Here is a 20739-nt window from a genome sequence, read left to right on the forward strand (position 1 = left end):
GGCAAAATAAACTCTTTCATTTTTCTTAAGTTATTTTATTTTTCTCTCACCTTCCACAAGCTAACCTGAACCGCAGGAACGCACTGGATGAACACGTGAGGATATAGTCTCCCAAAGTAAAACTCTGTGCTTTACTTTTATACTGCCTTTTTTTTTTTTTTGGCCCATATCCCAGCCTTCCCAAATAGCCCTGTTTTCTCTTTGTTTCTTCTCCACCTTGCAGGCTGACCTGAGTGTTTCACACGCAGGCACATGACCACAGTTGCCGTCGCTGTGAACGAGCTGGTGCCGCACTGTTGTGGCCCAGGGAGCTTGGAACCCCTGGTGACCCTCACGGCAGTCACGTCTGGCAGGGGACTCCGGCTAACACTCATTCCTCTTTGCAAAGACGCCCTCTTCTTGGACAAGCTGGACATAATCAATAGTTGCTGCCTGACCCTGGGAGCCAGGCGGGGGTGAGGGCGTGGGGGGGGACCCCCTCCGGTTCCCCTTCGCGTCACTGTCTCTGCCAGTTCTCATCTGCCTGTAGCCTCCGACTCCCGACTTTAGGGTGACCAAGAACAGCTCAGGGAGAAGCAGGTTTAGGCTCGTCAAGCCCCTCGGGTGCAGAAAACACGCTTCTCTGGAGGGCAAGTAAGAACCACAGGAGGTTGGAATTACGCTTTAACCGCCAGCTGTTTCCAAACGAGCGTGTCCAGACCTGACCTCCCCGGATAACTGGCAGCCTGCTGTGTGTCTCAGCCACAGAACCCTGACCTCTCAGTAGGTTTCATTTCCCAAAATTCCTGAGACATGAAAAACAACTGGTACCATGGACTGTTTTCTTTCTTTTTTTTTTTTTTTTTTGACTCTTTTCAATTGTACTTCTCTTTTTCCAAGTCCCTGGAGGGTTGTCCCTTCCCTGTCTTACTGAAAGAATTAACTCCAGTTCCATACGACTTAAGCTATAATGGGAGGAAATGGTGACATTTTCACAGAAACAACAAAAACCAGTTTAAGAATGCTAATCCAGTTCATTCATTAATTCAGGTAATACTTACCCATATTATTATGGTCATGGGCCAGGCAAGGGGAATGGCAGTGAACAAAACAGACAGAAGTACCAAGCTTGGGACTCCCCTGGTGGTGCAGTGGTTAAGAATCCGCCTGCCAATGCAGGGGACATGGGTTCGAGCCCTGGTCCGGGAAGATCCCACATGCCGCAGAGCAACTACGCCAGTGAGCCACGACTACTGAGCCTGCGCTCTAGAGCCCGCGAGCCGCAACTACTGAAGCCGGCATGCCTAGAGCCCGTGCTCTGCAACAAGGGAATCAAGCGCAATGGGAAGCCCATGCACCACAATGAAGAGTAGCCCCCGCTTGCTGCCACTAGATAAAACCTGCGCGCGGCAACGAAGACCCAACGCAGCCAAAAATAAATAAATAAATAAATTTATTTTTAAAAGAAAGAAAGAAATACCAAGTTTACATTCTGTGGGTAGAGATAGAGAAGAAAGAAATTATATATCCACATGTTCAGAAGGTGCAATGGGAAAAATAAACCAGGGAAGGAGGCTGGGGAGGTGGAGAAGGGGGCTCACGATTTTAAAAAGTGAGGTCGGGGAAGGTATCACTGAGGGGCTGACCCTGAAGTCACAGCCCCGACTGCAGTGGGGAACTCTGTGGGCACTGGAGGGGAGGGGCAAAGCCACATCCAGCTTAGGGATGGGCAGCATGGGGGGGTCTTCGGCCACCAAGTAGAAAGGCAATCAGATGGATTTGGAGGTAGGATTCTGGTACCAATTACTGATTCTGGTCACCAGTTCAGAAGTGTGAGCTTTCCCCACAGCTAGCAACGCTCTGACACCAGCTGAGTGCCCTATAATTCAACTCAGTCCTGACACTGTCTATGTGGAGATGATGTCAGACCCCACAGGATAAGGGCTCAGTCCCACCACTGACCCACCCACCCACTTCAGAAGCCAGTTGCAAGACTTATTCAGCCTCCAGCCCCTCTCCCCCAACCCCAGGGTCGGGGGTGGGCAAGACTGAAAATTCCCACCCTCTAATCACATGGTTAGACCCCCTGGAAACAAACCCCCAGCCTTGGGTAGGGGTCCAAAAGGCACCTCGTTACATAACGAACGACACCTTTATAGCTCTCATCTCTTAGGAAATTGCAAGAGTTTTAGGAGCACTGTGTCAGAAAAAGGGATGGAGACCAAATATATATTTCTTACTATAGCTTTCCCCCAATATCCAAAAATAGAGCGTTCCTAGGAAACCTTTCATAGACGAAACGTCATAGAGTGAAGAAGCTACTACATTAGGACACATCTTGCTGACAGACGCACAAAATAAATGGAGGTAAAGCCCAGATGCTCACAGACACAGCTCACAGCTCTGGTGGCCGATGCTGAGATACTGAGTGTGGTTCCAGGGAAGGAGCTGGCAGGGCCGCTCCCACTCCTGGGGTGCAAGTTACCCCTATAAAGACTCAATGGAAACACATGCTGAACGCAATTTTCACTTCTTGCCTTTTGTTGTAAAAGTGAAAATCCTCTTCAGATTTCCTTCCTTTAATGAAAACAGGTCTTTCGTAAAAGCGAGGTGGCGTAAAGGAAACTTTGGAAAGCGGGGATCCCCGTGTAAATCACACCATCTTGGGGGTAAGGTGGCAGTTTTGTGCTGGAGACACAGAGTGGGAGTCATGGGCGTGGAGGATATTACAGCCGTGAGTGGGTGCGCCTCGAGGGAAGGCAGTCTCAGAGGTGCTGGAGGTGCAGGGCTCCAGCTGAGCCTGGCGGGGAGGCTGGACCAGGGAATTCTTCACCCCTAGACCAGCAAAGATAGGCCACCCTCCAGGTTTCTTGGAGTTCACAGCGAATCAAGACCACACTGCTCCTTCTGCAGCCATGGCCAGGTGCTTGGTGAGAGGCCCAGGCAGAACCCGGAGCACGGGCCTCTGGGCCTTCCCGCACCTGTGACAGTTTGCATCATGCGGTGTTGAAATACCTGTTTACATGCCTTTCTCCTCAGACCAGGATGTCTGGAGGGCAGGAGCCGAGCTTTTCCATCTTTAAAGTCAGTCTCTGACATCCTGTGTTCCACGGATGTTCTCGAAGTTGATGAGTGAATAAATAGCATAGACACGGAACTGATAACATTTCTCAAGGAGGGTAAGTCCAAGGTGGAACCACCACGATGTGATCCAGGTAGAAAGGCTGCAGTCCTGGCACAGAGCTGCCTATCGCGTGGCACCACTGAGGGTCTCGGGTCCAGCAAAGTGGCACTGAGGTCACCTGCACTTGTAAATATTCCCAAACAAAATAAAGCACAAAATGCTGCTTCTGACCCTCCTTGACCACCACCGCTTTCTCTTTGCTCCTTGGACCTAACTGAGTCAGGCACAGCTTTCTGGAGAATTATTTGGCAATCTGTATCCAAAAAAATCTTTGTAGCCTCTGACCCAGTAATTCCAATTCCAGGAAGAAAACAATCCAAAATACACACCAAGACTTCATTCCTATAGTAGTGTGTATCACAGTATTACTCATCACAGAAAAAAAAAATGGGAACAATCTAAACATCTAGCATTAGAGAAAAAATTAAACTATGGAAAAACTAGTTGAATAGGGAGCAGAACAGAGCTTTCAAAGACGATTAACTTCATGAAAAACATTCACGACATAATGACAGTGAAAAACATGGCAGGAATTAGTCATCACATGACCTCCTGCACACATGTCCACAGAGGTACACGCACAGTCACATGTACACATGTAACTTATCTCCTTTACACTTTGTTTTTGTTTTTATAACAAACATATTGTACTAATTTGATTTTTAAAAAAAACAAGAACTTTTATTTTCAAATACAGGAAAGCATTGGGAACATCTGCTCTTTGTCTTTTAAAATCAGGTTTTCCTCTACTTTTTTCAAAAATTAAAACTAGCTTTGGGGATGGGGAGAGGAAGGGAAGGAAGGTGTGTGAGAGCAGACAGGGAGGAAAGGGGAAGGAAGTTGTTTCAGGTTGAAAAGAGAAGCTGAAGCAAACATTCTGTGTAACTGAGGCTTGCTGCCCTTGTCACTATAGCTGCGCCTGCAATCCGGGGCCCGAGACACTCCTGAGACTCTTCTGGAGGGGTTCCCATGGCAGTCAAAGGCTGACTTCTAAACATACAACTTAAACAGCAGGGATGATCTCAGAAACATCAAGCTGAGTGAAAAAAGCCACATACTGTAGAATTCCATTCAATGAACTTCCAGAATAGACAAAACTAATCTATATATTTTTTTAAAAATCAATGAAGCATTGTCTCTGGGGGTGGGGACCCAAAGTGACTGGGAAGGGGGGTGAGGGAACTTGCTGGGGTGATGGTCACATTCTGTAGCTGATAGGAGTTTGGGTTACATGCATCTGTCAAAATCAAGTGAATGGGGACTTCTCTGGTGGCACAGTGGTTAAAAATCCACCTGCCAATGCAGGGGACACAGGTTCGAGCCCTGGTCCGAGAAGATCCCACATGCCGCAGAACAACTAAGCCCGTGCACCACAACTACTGAGCCTGCGCTCTAGAGCCTGTGAGCCACAACCACTGAGCCCATGTGCCACAACTATTGAAGCTCGCGCGCCTAGAGCCCGTGCTCCGCAACAAGAGAAGCCACCGCAAAGAGAAGCCCGCGCACCACAACAAAGAGTAGTCCCGACTCGCCACAACTAGAGAAAGCCCACGGGAAGCAACGTAGACCCAACGCAGCCAAAAATAAATTAATTAATTAAATTAAAAAAAATCAAGTGACTGTTCACTTCAGATTTGTGCATTTCACTGTAGGTAAATTTTCCAACAAGTGAAAAAGCTGTAAATAAACATCAAGCTCCAGTTAATGCCCTGCAGGCATAAGTATTTGGGGGTGAAATGCACTGATGTCGACAACTCCCTTTGAAATGCACTTAAAAAGATAGATTGATGGCTGAAGAGAAAGAAGGACAGGTGGACAGACAACTGATAAAGTAAGGTGCAGTATTAGTGGTAGAATCTGGGTGGTGAGTAGTATATGGGTGTTTTCGATGAAATCCTTCTAACTTGGTTGCATGTTTGAAAATTTCCATAATAAAATGTCAGGGGAAATGCATCCCCCTCCTCCCCTGCACCCACCCCCCTTCTGCTTCTCTTTCCTCTGTTTTGGTTCTCCCCAGTCCCACAGGCCCAGACTTGGCAAGAGTATTTTCACCACGTTCCAGGCAAAACCTGGGGTCGGGCAGAGCACAGCCTGCCTGGCTTCTAGCGTGAAAGAAATATTACTCCAACACTTGTCCTCTGAGCCTGGCAGGAAGGGGGGCAGGGGACACCTTGGAGGGGACAGGGAGTGCCAGCTCCATCATCCAGGGTGCCAGCTTTCACGGGCTGCCCCACTGCAGATGGCTAAAGGAACGAGGCTGCACAAACACCCGGAGGGAAGTCAAGCGGTGACCACACCGAGGATTTGGAAAGGAAACGCTGACCACCCAGAGGTGCCAAGGGGATGCTAAACCCAGCTCAGAGCCACGCTGCTTTCCTCGCGGCTGGACTGAGGCCCAGAGAGACGGGGAGCATGGGAGACGACGCACAGGCGCCCGCCCTGGTCCCCAAATGCCCCTTCCCTCCCCCGACACCCCTGGCTGTGCTGCTTCCCCCCGCACGTGGGAGCTGCTCTGGTAAATGCGCCGCTTGAGAGGATAAATGGTAATTGACAGCACAAGGCGAGGAGGGCCCTTTCCACGTGGACCTGAGCACAAGCTTCCAGAGGATTCTCTGCTCCCCCCGTTAAGTGCAAAACAGCTACAGGCCGCTGCGCTCACTCTGGCCTCTTCTATGGGGGCTGCCAACAGCCTTTACCTTGAGCATCCCTGTGTACCATTGCCATGGCATCAATCCCTAGCAGAGCCCTAAATGCTTTGCCCACACTGGCACACGGTGTAGAAGCATCCCCATGTCTCCCCAAGTGGGGGTGGGAAAGGGGCACAGGGGGAAGGTGTGTGTAAGGGACCTCAGAGCTCAACCCCAGAGAACCCCATGCCTCCCATAAGAGAGGTTCCTAATCTTTCCATGTTAAGATGTCACAAAAACCCACGACTTGCTCAGTCTAAGCTACCATTGTGGACACCAAGTTTTAATTGCTCAAAGCCCTAGTGTTCAGAATCTCAACTCTTGGCCACTTGATGTGACCACTTACCACTTCGGGGGATGTTTTATATGCTTGGTCATTTATTTATTGAAGTATTACTTAATATCCACTTATTATTGTTTATTGATTTCAGAGAACTCCTGTCACTCCCTCACCTTAAATTCTCACTTTGCTAATTCAGATCACGAGATCAGCAGACACACACGCAGCCTTGTGGAAACATGGTTGGTTTGCTCTTCACCCGGCAGAAGGGAAACACACTCACATCCTGGGCAGAAGTGCCCCCTCCATGTTGCACTCGGTGGGTGGGTGCCGGAACCCCATGCCTCATCTTGAGTTCACTGTTTCTCTCTGGCTTCCTGCTAGCTTATCCCAGGAGCTGCAGGCCCCAGAAACCAGGGCTTGGGCTGCTCTGTCATTTTTCACCGTGCTTACACATCCCACCGAAGCCTGGCCATTTCTGTGTTTCCGACCCCCAGACCCTACAGTTAACAAAGTGGCCGGCCGGCGTCACCAGACTTGTGACATTTGCCGAGATCATCCACACAGCTGGATCAGAGGCCCAGCCTCGTCCTGGCCTTCCCCTCCTTATCAGACTGTCCTGCAGGCTGCTCCCGTGGCTCCCGTGGGCACCCTGGGCTAGGATTGGAGATGTCGCTGTACCAAGACGCCTACCACCAGTGTCATCAACCTCCAGCCGCACGTGTCACCGTTCAGGCCACCCCAACAGGCTCAAACCCACCACCGTGCTCCCATTCCCTGCTGACCCTCACCTCCTCCGTGATGACAGACGTGAGGACCCCGCCGGTCTCTGCACAGCACACCTTCTGAGGTTGCAGCCCCAGCTGCCCAGTGTGGTGGGAAACCCCAGTGGGGATCAGTCCCTGCCCTTCAGAGACAGTCATGCCACTCAGAAGTGCTGGCCGGGGTAGTCCACTCTGCCCTGCTCTGTGGACCTCCCCTCTCTTCTAGCTCACTGAGAAAGCACCTCTTCTCCCTCGTCGCACTGCAAAGGCATCCCTGCTGCACCTAGTGGGTGCCGTGACTTTTCTAGAGGCTCCTGAGTCAGAGCAGGGAGAGATGGGGGGGCAGGGAGAGTGCAGAAGATGCCACACCTAAATGTGCCACTTTGGCATGTGGAGTATTTTGAGCTGAAGGCAGTCAAGACGCAGCAGGCTCAGGAAAAACTTTTACTTCCTCCTAACTGCCTCAAGAAATTTAGATACCAGACAGAGAGACACTACCAGAGACATGTTTTTATCTGAAAGAGCCATTGGTGTGTTAGGGCTGCCATCTGATCCTCAAGTATCTCCTCGTCTCGTCTTCCTGTGAGTCCCACCGGCTCCATTTGAAGCCTCAGGCCCCCATTCCTTTCCTTAGATCAGGGCGGCTTATAAGCTTCAACTACCTGACTGCCTTTGTGTCGCATCTTTGTGGGGCTCCTAAATGTATACAGTTAAATTTATTTTTCTCCTGTTAATCTGTCTTATGGCAATTTAATTATTAGACCAGCCAAAGAACCTAGAAGGGTACAAGGAAAAATTTCTTGCCCCTACAGTTATAACTGGGCCTCAGGCAACAGGGTCTCAGAAACACTGAACGTGACTATTCATTACTGATATCATTCTGGATTCCATGCCTGGCTCCCTGCTGCTCCAGCCCCAAGGCCACAGCGGCTCTAGGATGATGCCTTGATGCCTTGACCACTCCCGGGAGAGTTCCTCTGGGTTTGCTCCAAGGGCCCAGAGGCCTCCTGGTGTTTCTGCCACCATCTCCATAGGTCATTGGTCACTGGGCCACCTTCAGGCACACAGGGTGCAGGTAAGAGAACAGCCTTCCCCTCCACTCCCAGGGCCATGCTCAGGCCCAGACCTGCATGGTCCTGGGCTGGAAGGTCTGGTAGCCCACAGAGTACCCAGCTGACCACGTCCTCCCAGTCCGGGGAGAAACAGAACCAATAATTAGGTTAACCCAACAATAGAGGAGGCTCAAAAAGGATGCTCAAAACCCAGATGCACACACTGCATGAGGCCCTTTGCAGAAAGTTCAAGAAGAGGCAAAGCCGTAGTCCAGAGACAGATGTGTGCATCACCCAGAGCCAGAGGCGTGCACAGGATTGACCGCAGAGAGGCAGGAGGAAATGTTCTAGAGCTTGGTGGGGCGGCACTACTGGTGTATGCACATGCTAAAATTCCTTAGTCTAGACACATAAAATGAGGCATTTATTGTATGGGCATCATACCTCATTCAAGTTGATTTTTAAAAATCAAGAAAGGTTTCCAAGAATGGACAGAAGACCAGAGCCAGACATGCACCTCCCTGAGGGGACAAGCGGAGCCCTCAGCAGCTGCCCCTCCCCCACCGGCCAGGTAAGGGTCATCCTCACCCCTCCACCTGCATCACCCCCCCCCCCACAGTAAGGTGCACACAGCTGCCAGGGTGAGATTCCAGGTCATACCCCTTCCCCGCTTAAACACCAGCCGCTTCGCTTCCTGCCCCTAGAGCAGGCCAGCCGAGCCCCACCACAGGGCCTTTGCACTGGCTGTTCCCTCTGCCTGACGCTCTCTTCCCTTGTGTCTGCAGGACTTCCTGCCCTTTAGGTAGGTTTCAGCCTAAATGTCTGTCGTCTCAGTGGCATCCCTGATCGGGGTCCACTGGCACCTATCTCTATTTCACCCTTCACTTCGCTTCTAACAGAGCCCCTGTAGCTCCCTGATCTTAATTACTGATCACTGCCCTCCCCCCCACACCCCCTAACGCTGGCCCGGGCAATGCCACAGCCACGCTTGGAGATGAGGCCGGTCCGCACTGACGCCTGCTCTAAGGGTAAAATGTACACACACAGAAGAGTGTAGGATATGTCATTCACAATTGCTTGTATATGCTGAAATAATATTTTGGATATATTGGGTTAAACAAAAAGTATTGTTTTTATAGGCTTGTTTCTTTTTGCTCTTTTTAATGTGTCTCCTAGCTAATGTAGTTACGCAAGTGTTCGCCTTATGTCTCCATCAGGTAGGGGCTCTACTACCTGGAGTCCCTGGCCCCCGGCTCCCCTGCCCACGCTCCATCTACAGGCCCCAGACCCTCTGGCCAGGGAGAAGCCCCAGAAAGGTGTGCCAGCTGAATAAATAAATGAGTTGTGAGAAAGAGAACCCGATGAGCTTTTCCTAAATAAAGGTTAATTCATTTATGTTTGGCAAAGAAGTTCCCCGAGGACGGGGCGCACACGAGGTCTTCCTTCGTCTGCCTCGGAAACTGCAGCCTTGTGAGCCGGGGGACTCCTAGACGGGGACAGCCGAGGGGGGGGCCGAGAGACGCCCCTTCCCCCTTTCAGACCAGGAGACAGAGCTCGGGGTTACAAGCATCGCCGGCCTCGAGGAGGTGACACCTTCTGCGAGACCGGGGTGAGTCGGGTTGAGGAGCGCGCGAGTGGGAAAACGGGACTCGGAGAAGAGGGCCGGGAGTGGGAAAGAGTGAGCCGCGTCGGGCGGGTGAGAAGCGAGAGGAGGGGCAGGATTGGGGGAGGGGCGGTACTAGGGCGGAGGACAGGGGCGGGCGGAGGGGAGGGGCGGAAGAGGAGGAGCCAGGCGGGCGGGGGCGGGACGATCCGGGGCGGCCCAGGGATAAAGACTCGGCAGCTGGCCGGGCTGTGCTCCTGTCATCGGATCGCTCTTCGGCTGCAGCTCCGTCCGCCTCCGAGAGATCATGGCCGGATCCCCGCGCACCCCGCTGCTTCTGCTGGCCGCCCTGGCCCTCGCCCTGGCCCTGGCCGTGAGCCCTGCGGCCGGGCAGGGCCCCAGAAAGAAAGGCATGGTGGGCGGCCTGATGGAGGCGGACGTCAACGAGAAGGGCGTACAGGAGGCGCTGTCCTTTGCCATCAGCGAGTACAACAAGCAAAGCAACGACGCCTACCAGAGCCGCGCGGTGCGCGTAGTGCGCGCCTTCAAGCAGGTGCGTCCCGTCTGGGAGGGGGCGCGGGGCCCGGGGTGCAGGGGCCGGGGAGGGAGCGCGGAGCCCCGGGTTCAGGGGCCGTGGGCGCCGGGCCAGGCTACAAGTCAGGGGCGCCGGGGCCGGGCGGCCCTGAATGCGGGAGGCCGGCCCCCGAGAGGGCGTGGCCTGCGCGGTCACCAGCCCCGCCCCCCAGCCCCACCAGCTCTCGGGAGGGCAGCCCCCAGCCCCCTGAGGCCCCGGGGATCGCGAAGGACGCGGACGGACTTCTCACCCTGGCGCAGTCCCCGGCCTTTTCCGGCGCCCGCAGCCCTTCGCGGGACCGGCCGGCCCTCTGGGTCGGCGCTGGGGTCAGGGCCCAGCCTCCTGGGACCCGGGGGCTTGGCGCAAGATGTCAACTAAATGACCACAGGCGAGGTAAAAACAGACCCACACCTGTCTGCCCTCCTGGCTCTGCCACTGAATGCCCTTAAGCACTTTTTCCTTTTAACTTTTTGTTTTGACATAATTTCAGACTTACAAAGCAGTAGCAAAAATAGCACATAGAATCACTGTAGATTCTTCACCCAGATTCTTCAAACGTTAAAAAGTTGCCATAGTTGCTTGATCCACCTGATCCCCACGTACATGTGTGTAGGGATGTATATATGCATTTGTTTTTCTGAACCCTTTGAAGGTAAACACTTTTGTGTATATTTCCTAAAAACAAGGGCGTTTTCTTCCATAACCGCAATACAGTTTTGAAAATCAGGACTCTTTAATACACAGGCCTTATTCAGATGCCACTGATCATCCCACTGTGTCCTTTATAGCCAAGGACACTCCCAGGCCACACGATGCAGCCACTGTCCTGCAGCCCCTTTTACTCTGGAGCAGCCCCTGGGCTGTCTCATGACCTTGGCGTTGTTTCTGAAGGGTCCAGCCAGTTGTGGCTCAGACTGTCGGTGGGTTTGGGCTGGCCTGATGTTTCCTCGAGATGAGCGAGCCTCGGGTCACACACAAGAGGCATGCTCCGCTCTGAGCCTCCTGTCAGCAGATGCCACTAAACGTACCTGGCCACCATGTTGTCGTGTAGTGGTGTTGGGGACAGACACTCTGAACTTCCTCCAGAGCACCCGGAGGTTATCAGCAAACAGACAAGTCCGTGAGTTGGCCCGTGGTGTCCAGTGTGTCCCAGAGCAGGGGGTCTGGCATAAGAATACAAAGCTTCCTGGACCGTCGCTTCCACCTGCAGATCACACCCATGCGAGCAGCCTCCGGGCTGTGACATCTCACTCCCACCCTGAGATGGGCACACGGTCGCCGACAGCCTGACCTCTGCCTCTGCCAGCCTGCCTGGGGTTCTGGTCAGATAAGGAGCCCATTGTCAGAGTTGAGAAGAGAGCAGGAGGGAGAGTTAGGACGGGCTACAGGGCCTTGCGCTGGTCCTTGAAGGAAGGCTAGAATTTAGACCATCCGGGCTGCGTCCCATTGGAGAGCAGGACGCAGCCACACAGCACCGAGAGTGTGGTCCTGCATGCCAGCCATAGGGCTCCCTGCCACCTTCTCTTGAAACTTCAGAAGATGGGTCAAGACCAGACCCATTTCTCCTCCTGCAGCAGTGGGCTGGTGCTGTCCCCTTTGGATAGGACCTGCTCTCCCCGCTCACCAGGTCCCCTCCAGCCTGCTCCTCTCCAGTGTGACACTAGTTCACTGGCCACATGGGGAAGCTGACAGCAGAAGGATCATGGTTCTACCAGGTGGGGTCTGGCGCCTGGTCCCTGGCCCCTCATTCCGTGTTTCTCCAGGTTCTAACGAGGCATGTCTGGGATGCCCGTGTGAAGCCAGAGTTCACTTCTATTCTGTAATCTCAAGTGTAAAAGGCACGCAATATATGACACACGAGAAATATTCCCGTCAAAAATCACACCTAAGAGGAAGGCATTCCAGGCAGTCTTTTATTGGCCTAAACGTCCGCGAACGTGAAGCTCTCATTTTCTCCTCTTCCGGGAGGGAATAAATAAACCTGGGCTACATGCAGGGAATGGGATGCTGTGGGCTCCACCCTGGGGACTGGAGTTCAGCATAAGCGTAATCACCAGGCAACAGCCTTCCTGCGGATGCAGTGTGGACTCTGAGACAGGGCCACCACCTTGCGCTCAGTCCCCTGCCTGGCTCTGGGCACTGGCCAGTTGCTTGCCTGTACCCTGGCTGGCTCCTCGGAGCTATGCCTTCTGTTCCTGGACCCAGTTAAGGTGTTGGTCCCTGGCTTCCCTCTCTGTTTCCCTGTGGGAGATGGCTTGTTGGAGCAGCTGGTAAGCAAGTTCTGGGGAGGGCCTGGGGCGCAGCGGCCGTCAGGAGGCGGCTGTGCTTCCTGGGTGTGGCTCTGGCAGCCTGTGAACGCGGGGAGTGTTGGGAAGAAGGTAACCACGTGTGTGCAGCCGGCAGGTGTTGTAAGCGTGTGTGCTCTCTGCATGTCCAGGTTGTGTCCGGGATGAACTACTTCTTGGATGTGGAGGTTGGCCGAACCACGTGTACAAAGTCCCAGGCCAACTTGGACAACTGTCCCTTCCATGACCAGCCACACCTGAAAAAGGTACGTGCCTGATGGGAGAAGGGGTTGGGGGTGCCCATGGGGGTGCGTCGCGGGTGCCTGCCGGGGCTGTGAGGGGAAGGGTATGTGTGTGCACGTGACTGCTCTGGATTTATGGGGTTTTAGCCGGGGAATTGGGGCACCGTCTGCTTTGGGGATTGTTGCCTGCGGGATGGAGGACCCAGCTGCGGGTGTTTGCTGGGAAGGGAGAAAGGGCCCTTTAATCCCAGCCTCGCGCCCCCATCCCCGGGCAGATTAGAGGGAATTGGAGGCCTGTAACCGGCCCACCATGCCACCTGCTCATCAAAGGCCAGATTCTCCTGGGGGCTTGGCTGGTTCTCAGGGGTCTCGGCCTCGGGCAGGGCTGCACTCCTTTGTCACCCCTCCCGGACCCCACCTCTGCAGGAGGTTTCCTGGACCTGGGTCCCAGCCCCTGGGTCCTCTCCTCTGGTTCTGTCTCAGTGCCAGCCCGCTGGGGGAGGGGGCTGGGGCCAGTGCACTTTCCTCTTTAACTGTAGCCCTGACCGACCATCCCTCTCTTCCTTTTCGCAGCAAAAGCTGTGTGCCTTCCAGGTTTACGTCGTCCCCTGGATGAACATCATCTCCCTGGAGAAGTTCAGCTGCCAGGATGAATAGGGGACTGGGCATCAGGCAGGCCGCTGACCGCCTCTCACTCACACCCCCCCAGAGCGCTCACACCTCCCTCTGATGGGTGACCTGCCTGGTGGATGTGCCCTCCATGTGCCATCCCAGCAGACACACACAGAAGGCTCCTTGGGCATTTTTTGAACTGCTGAGGAGTTCAACTCCTCATTTCTTAACTCATTTCTTTCTTCTAATTGCTTTCCAAGTGAACCAAATGCCCTTGCTCTGCTATTTTACTCAATAAAAAGGTAACAGCAGCTACTGCTTGAGTTGCTCACTGTCTCGGGTGGTGCAGCGGGAAAGATCTAGGCAGTTACTTTATGGAGGCACCCGTCTCGTCTCACTGGCTCTGAGGGCAGGCGATGGGGAGGGGCGGGGAGTGAGCATGGCAGGGGAGCTGGGCCTTCAGCTCTGGTACTCCTGATAACCGGACAGGGGAGAGGAGGGGGGACCTAAGCTGCTGACCCCAGAGACTCAGCTGCTGCGTTTGCAAATGAGTCAGACCGTGTGCTGGGGCTGGACAGGAGGCTGGGGAGGTGGTGGAGCCCGAGACCTGGGTCACCCTCCGAGGGGCTGCACGTGTGCTGAGCTGATCAGACTCCTGGGGTGACTCTCACTGGTCACGTTCCCTAGAAGCAAAATAATGATTTACGTCTACCTCTTTCCACAAACAACTTTGGGTACCTATGAAGAAACAAAGACCAAAAAGTATGTGTAACTGATGGAGCGAGGGAATACTGATCAGAATCAAGGTCAAACAAGGTCGGAATTGGAAATTCAATAGAACGAGAGCAGGCCTTCTCTGATACATTTCGGGAGCCGTGGAATATACAAGGATTTTACCGGTTTACATCCCTCCTGCTCTTCTCTGGGCTCCTAGATAAAACGGGTCTGAGCGCAGAACTCCACGTAAGGGGTGTAGAACTTAAGACACATAGTGGGCCTTCTTCTTTTCCTAAGGACTGTATAATTAATAGGCAATGTCACCTCTTAGTGTCACCATCGTTCTACAGCAGAGTGGATATTTAGTGCCCCAAGCTGGGAACAACCCCGCTCCCTGCACTGTCCTCACGTTGACCATTCGCTCCCGAGGGTGACGCTTCCTCTGTTCCCAGATGCCCACCACGCTCAGGTCAGCATTGCCCAGCCCTCCTGTTGTGCTGCAGTGACCACAGAAGGCGAAGTGACAAAGGGAACTCACCCAGATGACTCCAAGGCTGGCATCCCAGGTGCCACAACTGCACCTGCAAAGCTAGAACTGGGACGCCAGGAAGAGGGTGGGGACCGTCCCCTTCCACCTGCTGCCCCCTGACTCACTGGGCCCCGAGGGCTTCCCCCCACTCCCTGCCGCCCACCATCTCTGCCTTCACCGAACGCACAGCAGAGCCTTCGCACCCGAGACTTGACTTAACAGAAGGGCTTTGGGATTCAAGGAGTGAGGTGCTGTCTGCAGGCCTGGCACTGGCCAGGTTTGGACCTGGGGCTGGGCCCTGCAGGGGGTCCTGGGACTTGTGGACACAGAAGTGGTGGCCTGGGGCAAAGGCCTCCCTGCAGAGACTCTCCTCCTGGGTGCAAAATCTTGCCTTTCCACAAGCAGCCAGCAGCTAGGCTGATTTCCCATAAAGTCATCCTTTTGTGATGCTTCCAACGCCCTGTTCCTCGTGGAAGTCTGGGCAGCTGGGTCCGGGTGTGCTTTGCTTGGCTCACCTGCTTCTCCCACCACCCAGCCCCCACTTCCACAGCCCACACGGCAGGGTTCAGGTCGGTGCCACCCCAGGTGGGACAGTGGGTGGGACAGCGTGACTGGGAGGCCTCACTGACCAGGAGGTCACCCAGACCGGTGTGTCTCGGTAGGAAGCCCCTGAAACTTTCATCTGCACAGTTGTACTTTTATGCTTGTTTATTTTAAATGTAAATGTAAGTGTGGTTAAAAAGCAGAATTCAACTGAGTGAATTTGAAGGTCTTGGCTTTATCCAATGGCTCATGAATGTGGAAGCATCTCATGGAGGGACCTGAAGGGCACGCAGAGGAGCCCTAGAGCACGGAAGTTGCTATAGAAAGGAGGGTGGGTGAGGAAGTCAGCCAAAAAAAAGGGTTATTTGGGGCCTAGACATCTTTGGGAGGAAGAGGAGCAGGAGAGGCATGGGTTTTACTGTGCGGGCTGCCTCTTCTTCCTCTGGGGATGGGGAGGCCCCACGTGACAGGTGACCTCACTGTGCTGAGCAGAAAATCCCATGCTGTTAAGATGACATTTCTGGGGAAGGTCAAGACTGCACTTAGGTGAGGTGTTAAATCTAGGTTTTGTATCCTGGGCTTTAGCACATGTGACGCCACTGGGGGGGCTGTGTGACGCCACTGGGGGGCTGTGGGTTTTCTCTTTGTGTATAATTGAACTGAAACTATTCATATAAATAGATTTAGCACAGGGTGTGGCTCTGGATGAACTCTCATTGATCTAACTATATTTTATAGTGGTTTAAAACGTTGACACTCTTTGCACTGAGAGGTGGGGTCCGTAAGCTGCCTCTTCACTCTGGGTGGGCTTGTGACTCCTTCACCCGAAAACTGCAGAAGAAGTGGCCCTGTGACCTTCAAGCTGCAGAGAAAGCTTCCTTCCCCCAGCTCCCTCGGACACTTGCCCTGGGGGAAGCCATGTGGAGAGGCCCCTGGGGTGCCCACCGGACAGCCCCAGAGGAGCTCCCGGCCAAAGCCGGCATCACCGGCCGCCAGGTGAGTGGGCCACCATGGATGTCCAGCCCACCTGGACATCCAGCCCCGCTGTCACCTGATTGCAGTCACGTGACAGCCCCAAGCAAGAGAAAATGACTGTTGTACCGTACCTCCTAGTGTTCGAGGGATGTGTCACATGGCGTTGGGTCTGGGGCAGGTGCGTGTGGAGAGCACACAGGCACGGAAGGGGTGATGCCCAGGGAGGCTGGGTGAATGTCCCACTGGCCACGTGACCTCCAGCTCCCGCTGTGTTGAGCCTCAGGTGTCGTTCTGGGGTGGAGGGAGGGGCAGTAGAGCTCTTTCCTCATGGGGTCACGGGAATCCCGTGTGTTCATGTCTGTAAACACCTAGAACAGCACACAACACATGAAGCCCCTGAAGTTTGTCACATAAGTGCATCTCATATCTCCAGTAAGAATGTCAACAGACTTCAGTTTTAGGTAGTGTCTTACAAGAGTCTAATGTCATTTTTTCAAATGAGGTGATTAGCCTTTTTTCTTCCAGTGAATTTTCCAAGAACTGCTTCAAAAGATGAGGCTTTTCGTTCCCACAGCATAGGGGGTCACTTTCTGTATCTCAGTGCTAAATCTAGCTGGGTTCATTTTTCTGTGCCAACTACTCCATTTTAATACAATGTTTTCATATCCACTGGGTAAGAGCCATCCTCTTTATTCTTTTCTAAATTTTATTTCCAAATATATTTATTTATTTCTAAATATGTTATTTATTTTTTTTAAATTTTCTAACATGTTCTGATCCTCTCTTGTGACTCTGGGCAGCGGCCACAGCTCCCCGTCAGCTCGGTGAACATGAGGGTGAACAACCGACACACTTACAACCATTCTGGACCCAGACAACCACTCTGGTTTTCACTTTCAGTACCGTATTCAATAAATTACATGAGAGAGTCAACACTTCATTATAAAATAGGCTTTGTGTTAGATGGTTTTGCCCAACTGCAGGCTAATGTAAGTATTCTGAGCACAATTAAGGTGGGCCAGGCTAAACTCCAATGTTTGGTAGGTTAGGCGTATTAGATGCAGTTTTGACTTACGATATTTCAACTTACGATGAGTTTATCAGGCTGTAAGCCCATTGTAAGTTGAGAGGATCTGTATCCCCTTTTTGTGGATCATTTCTTGACTTATTTGATTCTGGCTGGTTTGGGTCATGGAGACTCTGCCTCAGGCGTGCTCTCCAAACCATGGGCATTGTTTTGTTTCTAATAATAATTATTGTCTCCCTAATACACTGCAATCTCTTGGAAGTTTTAAATGCATGTGGGCAGCCATGACCAGGTGATAGTCGGTCTCTCGCGGACTGAAAGACGAAAGAGAACAGAGGACATAACCGGCTCCAAGAATACGAGCTTGACATCCTCTCCTGTGAACACCACACTGAGACCCAAGGAGGCAATGGTAACTGAGTCACACTAAGGCCAGTGGTTTTGGTCAAACCTCTGGAGTGGCCAAGAGGATGACCAAGAGGGGGCGGACTATGGAAATAAATATCTAGGCCCAAGACGGGGCTGCTCCTGCTGAAAATGCCACAGCAGCAAACTGAACTTCAAGGTTCTTGTAAATGCTTCACTTGACCAGAAATGCAGAATATCCAGTCAGCCAATCCGCAAATGCCAAGCCAACTCTGGCTCCACGCTTATTTCCTTGTTCCTTGATCTTTCTAAACAAGATCAGATATGCAACCCCCGCCAATCATGCCCTGTCTCCACATTGCTGCTTCCGACACTCTATAAACTCGCTCTTGACCAAAATCCCTCGAGAAGAATGTGCCACTGTACTCCCCCAACCCATGAATTATTTTCCCTTGAATAAAGGGCATCAAACTCATTCCTAAATTGTTTTAATTTTGTCATTTGACAATCCTGTCAAGAAATAGGAAAGACAACCCACAGAATGGAAGAAAACATTTGGAAATCATATATCTGATACGGAACATGTATCCAGAATTCATAAAGAACTCTTACAACTCAATAAGAAGACAACTAACCCATCTTTAAATAAACAAATAAACCCCAATTTTAAAAATTAAAAAAATAACATGATGAAATTTTTAAAAAAACAAATAACTCAATTTAAAGATCCCAAAAGATCTGAACAGACATGTCTCCAAAGAAGACATGCAAATGGCCAATAAGCACATGAAAAATGCTCATCGTTAGCCACTAGGGAAACGCAAATCAAAATCAAACTGAGAGACCACTTCACACCCACTACATGGTTATAAGAAGAAAGACAAACAATAACAAATTAGAATCCTCATATATTGCTGGTGGAGACTAAAATGGTGCAACTGCAAAAGGTTAAATGTAGAGTTCCACATCACCCAGCAATTCTTCTCCTCTGTTGATACTGATATAAATGAAAACGTGACCATAAAAAACTTATACGTGAATTCTTATAGCAGCATTATTCATAGTTTCAAAAAATAGAAAAAAAAAACCCAAATGTCTGTCAATTGATGAACAAGTAAACAAAATGTAATATATCTACACAACAGAATATGTTGGGCAATAAAAAGAAGGATGTACTGCTCTATGCTACCACATGGATGAACCCTGAAAACATTATGCTATTTGAAAAAACTCAGCAACAAAAAGACCACATATTATATGATTCTGTTTATGTTAAATGGCCAAAAGAGGCAAATTTATGGAGACAGAGTGTAGACTAGTGGTTGCCCAGGGCTGGGGGTGGCAGAGGGGTGGGAAGTGACTGTTACGGGTAGGGGGTGGCTTTGGGGGATAATGAAAATGTTCTAAAATTAGACTGTGGAGATAGTTGCACAATTCTGTGAATATACTAAGAACCACTGAACACATTAAATGGTTGAATTGTGTGGTTTGTGAATTATATCTGAATAAAGTTGTTTTTAAAAAATTCATCCCACAGCTACAATTGACCCAAACCGAATGTTTTCTGCCTGTTCTCTTTCCCATCCCAAATAATTTCCGGCCACATTTCCAAGCCTCAACAAAATTAAATGAGTACAATCAAACAATTGTACTCTAATGACAAGCCAACATAGACATTTCCAGCCCACCTGACCCCTATTATCTCATTCCCAGGAAAAATCAAATTCAAGATTAACTCCTCTTGCAAGATGAAGTCCTAAGAAATTAAAGTCCAAAGGATTTAAAACCCCAAATAGAATGCTCTTGTTCTTGTGTGAGTTAAAAATCCAAAGTCTTAAGTTAAAGTTCACCAAGAATCCTCCCCAAATTTTTATTTGGCTCAGGCTCAGCCAGAATCTCAGCCACTGAGGCTCCTGGTCTTGGTGCCTGGGTGAAGTCCAATTTCCTGCAGCAACTAGAGCCCATTTCTCACTCTGATTGGGTGTCGGGGTTTTAAAGCAGCAATTCCCAAAATGTGGTCCTTGGACCAGTAGCAGTAGCAACGCCAGCCGGGAATTGGTTAGGAATAAACATTCTTGGGCTCCAGCCCAGCCCTGCTGAATCAGAGTCTGGGGTGGAGCCCAACAATCCATGTTAAGAAACTGTGGCAGGCAGCCCCCTGGCTGGTCCCCCTGATCACCATCTCCTAGGATTCATGCCCTTGTGTAATCCCTTTCCCCTGAGTATGGGCTGGACTCGGTGACTAGTTTTTAATGAAAGGACCACAGCAGATGTGATGAGGCATCACTGACCAACCTTTCCATAACATCTGTAGACTGTGGCTTCCGCCTCGGGCACTCGATGGCTCACTGTGACCACAGGACACTCAGGCAGCCCCTGGAGAGACTCACAGACGAGGAACCAAGACGTGCCAGCAGCCACATGGAGGGGCTTGGAATCAGCCCCCCCACAAGCCAAAGCAGTCAAGCCTCCACCTGAGACGCATCTATGCTGACGGCCTGATGTAACCTCATGGTACTTTGGGCTGGAGTCACCCAGTTTGGCTGCACCTGGATTCCTGGGGCACAGAAACTGTGAGACAATCAATGCTCACTGTTTGAAGTTGCTAATTTGTTGCACAGCAATGGGTAACTAATTCACCAGCCCTCAGGGGTTTCTGAAGCAGGCGAAAGTTGAGAACCACTGCTTCACTGAAGGAATGGTCAGAGACCAACTGAATCAGATTTCTTACTCCTCCCCTTGCCCTTCAGCAAGGATCAGGAAAGTTTTTGATGGTCTTCTGCCCTTTCATTAAGGAGTTCTTTGGTTGCTTGTGGTTTTTTGTTTGGTTGGTTGGGTTTTTTAGTGCCAGAATAAGTCAACACTGCTGTGAATTTAGTTTTTCCCGAAGCAATCTTGCAATCTCATGAGGTGCAAACTCTGAGGAGGGATGTCGGGAAAGAGGGAGGGGCACAAAGACGGGGTAGATGGGAAGCCTGAGGGCAAGGCAACCACCTTAGGATTTGACTGCAAGGGATTTGAGCTCTCTCCCGTGATTATCTTAGACCATTTAGACAGAAAGTCTAAAGGCAAGTGCCACAGATCACTCCCCAAGTGAGCCCTGGCTATTGCTGGCACCGTCCTCCTGCCCCGTCCCCATACCCACATCACTCTGTGGGGTCTCACAGCTTCTTTGCATTCACAGGGATGCAAAAAGCTGAGAACCATTCTTTTCTTTTCTTTTCTTTTTTCAAATTAATGTCAACACACGAGCAACCCCTTCACGCTCCAAGCCACCGTCCAGGCCCCAGGAGCAGGTCACTGTGTCCCAGTTTTCCCAG

At 51.5% G+C, this 20739-nt stretch overlaps 1 protein-coding gene across 1 annotated transcript; it reads left to right on the forward strand.

The window, feature by feature from the left end:
- The first annotated feature begins 9743 nt into the window (after positions 1-9743).
- Positions 9744-13577, forward strand: LOC137750222 (cystatin-C-like). The gene is made up of 3 exons (XM_068524587.1): positions 9744-10102; positions 12561-12674; positions 13224-13577. The coding sequence occupies exons 1-3, from the start codon at positions 9857-9859 to the stop codon at positions 13305-13307; spliced, it is 444 nt and encodes a 147-aa protein (XP_068380688.1). The 5' UTR covers positions 9744-9856; the 3' UTR covers positions 13308-13577.
- The last annotated feature ends 7162 nt before the right edge of the window (positions 13578-20739 follow it).

The sequence above is a fragment of the Eschrichtius robustus genome, chromosome 16 (genome assembly GCF_028021215.1).
Source record: "Eschrichtius robustus isolate mEscRob2 chromosome 16, mEscRob2.pri, whole genome shotgun sequence".
NCBI classification, from domain to species: domain Eukaryota; kingdom Metazoa; phylum Chordata; class Mammalia; order Artiodactyla; family Eschrichtiidae; genus Eschrichtius; species Eschrichtius robustus.

Coding starts and splice junctions, on each gene's coding strand:
- LOC137750222 (XM_068524587.1), top strand. CDS start 9,857: ATGGCCGGATCCCCGCGCACCCCGCTGCTTCTGCTGGCCGCCCTGGCC. Junction 10,103..12,560: donor TAGTGCGCGCCTTCAAGCAG/GTGCGTCCCGTC, acceptor CTGCATGTCCAG/GTTGTGTCCGGGATGAACTA. Junction 12,675..13,223: donor ACCAGCCACACCTGAAAAAG/GTACGTGCCTGA, acceptor TCCTTTTCGCAG/CAAAAGCTGTGTGCCTTCCA.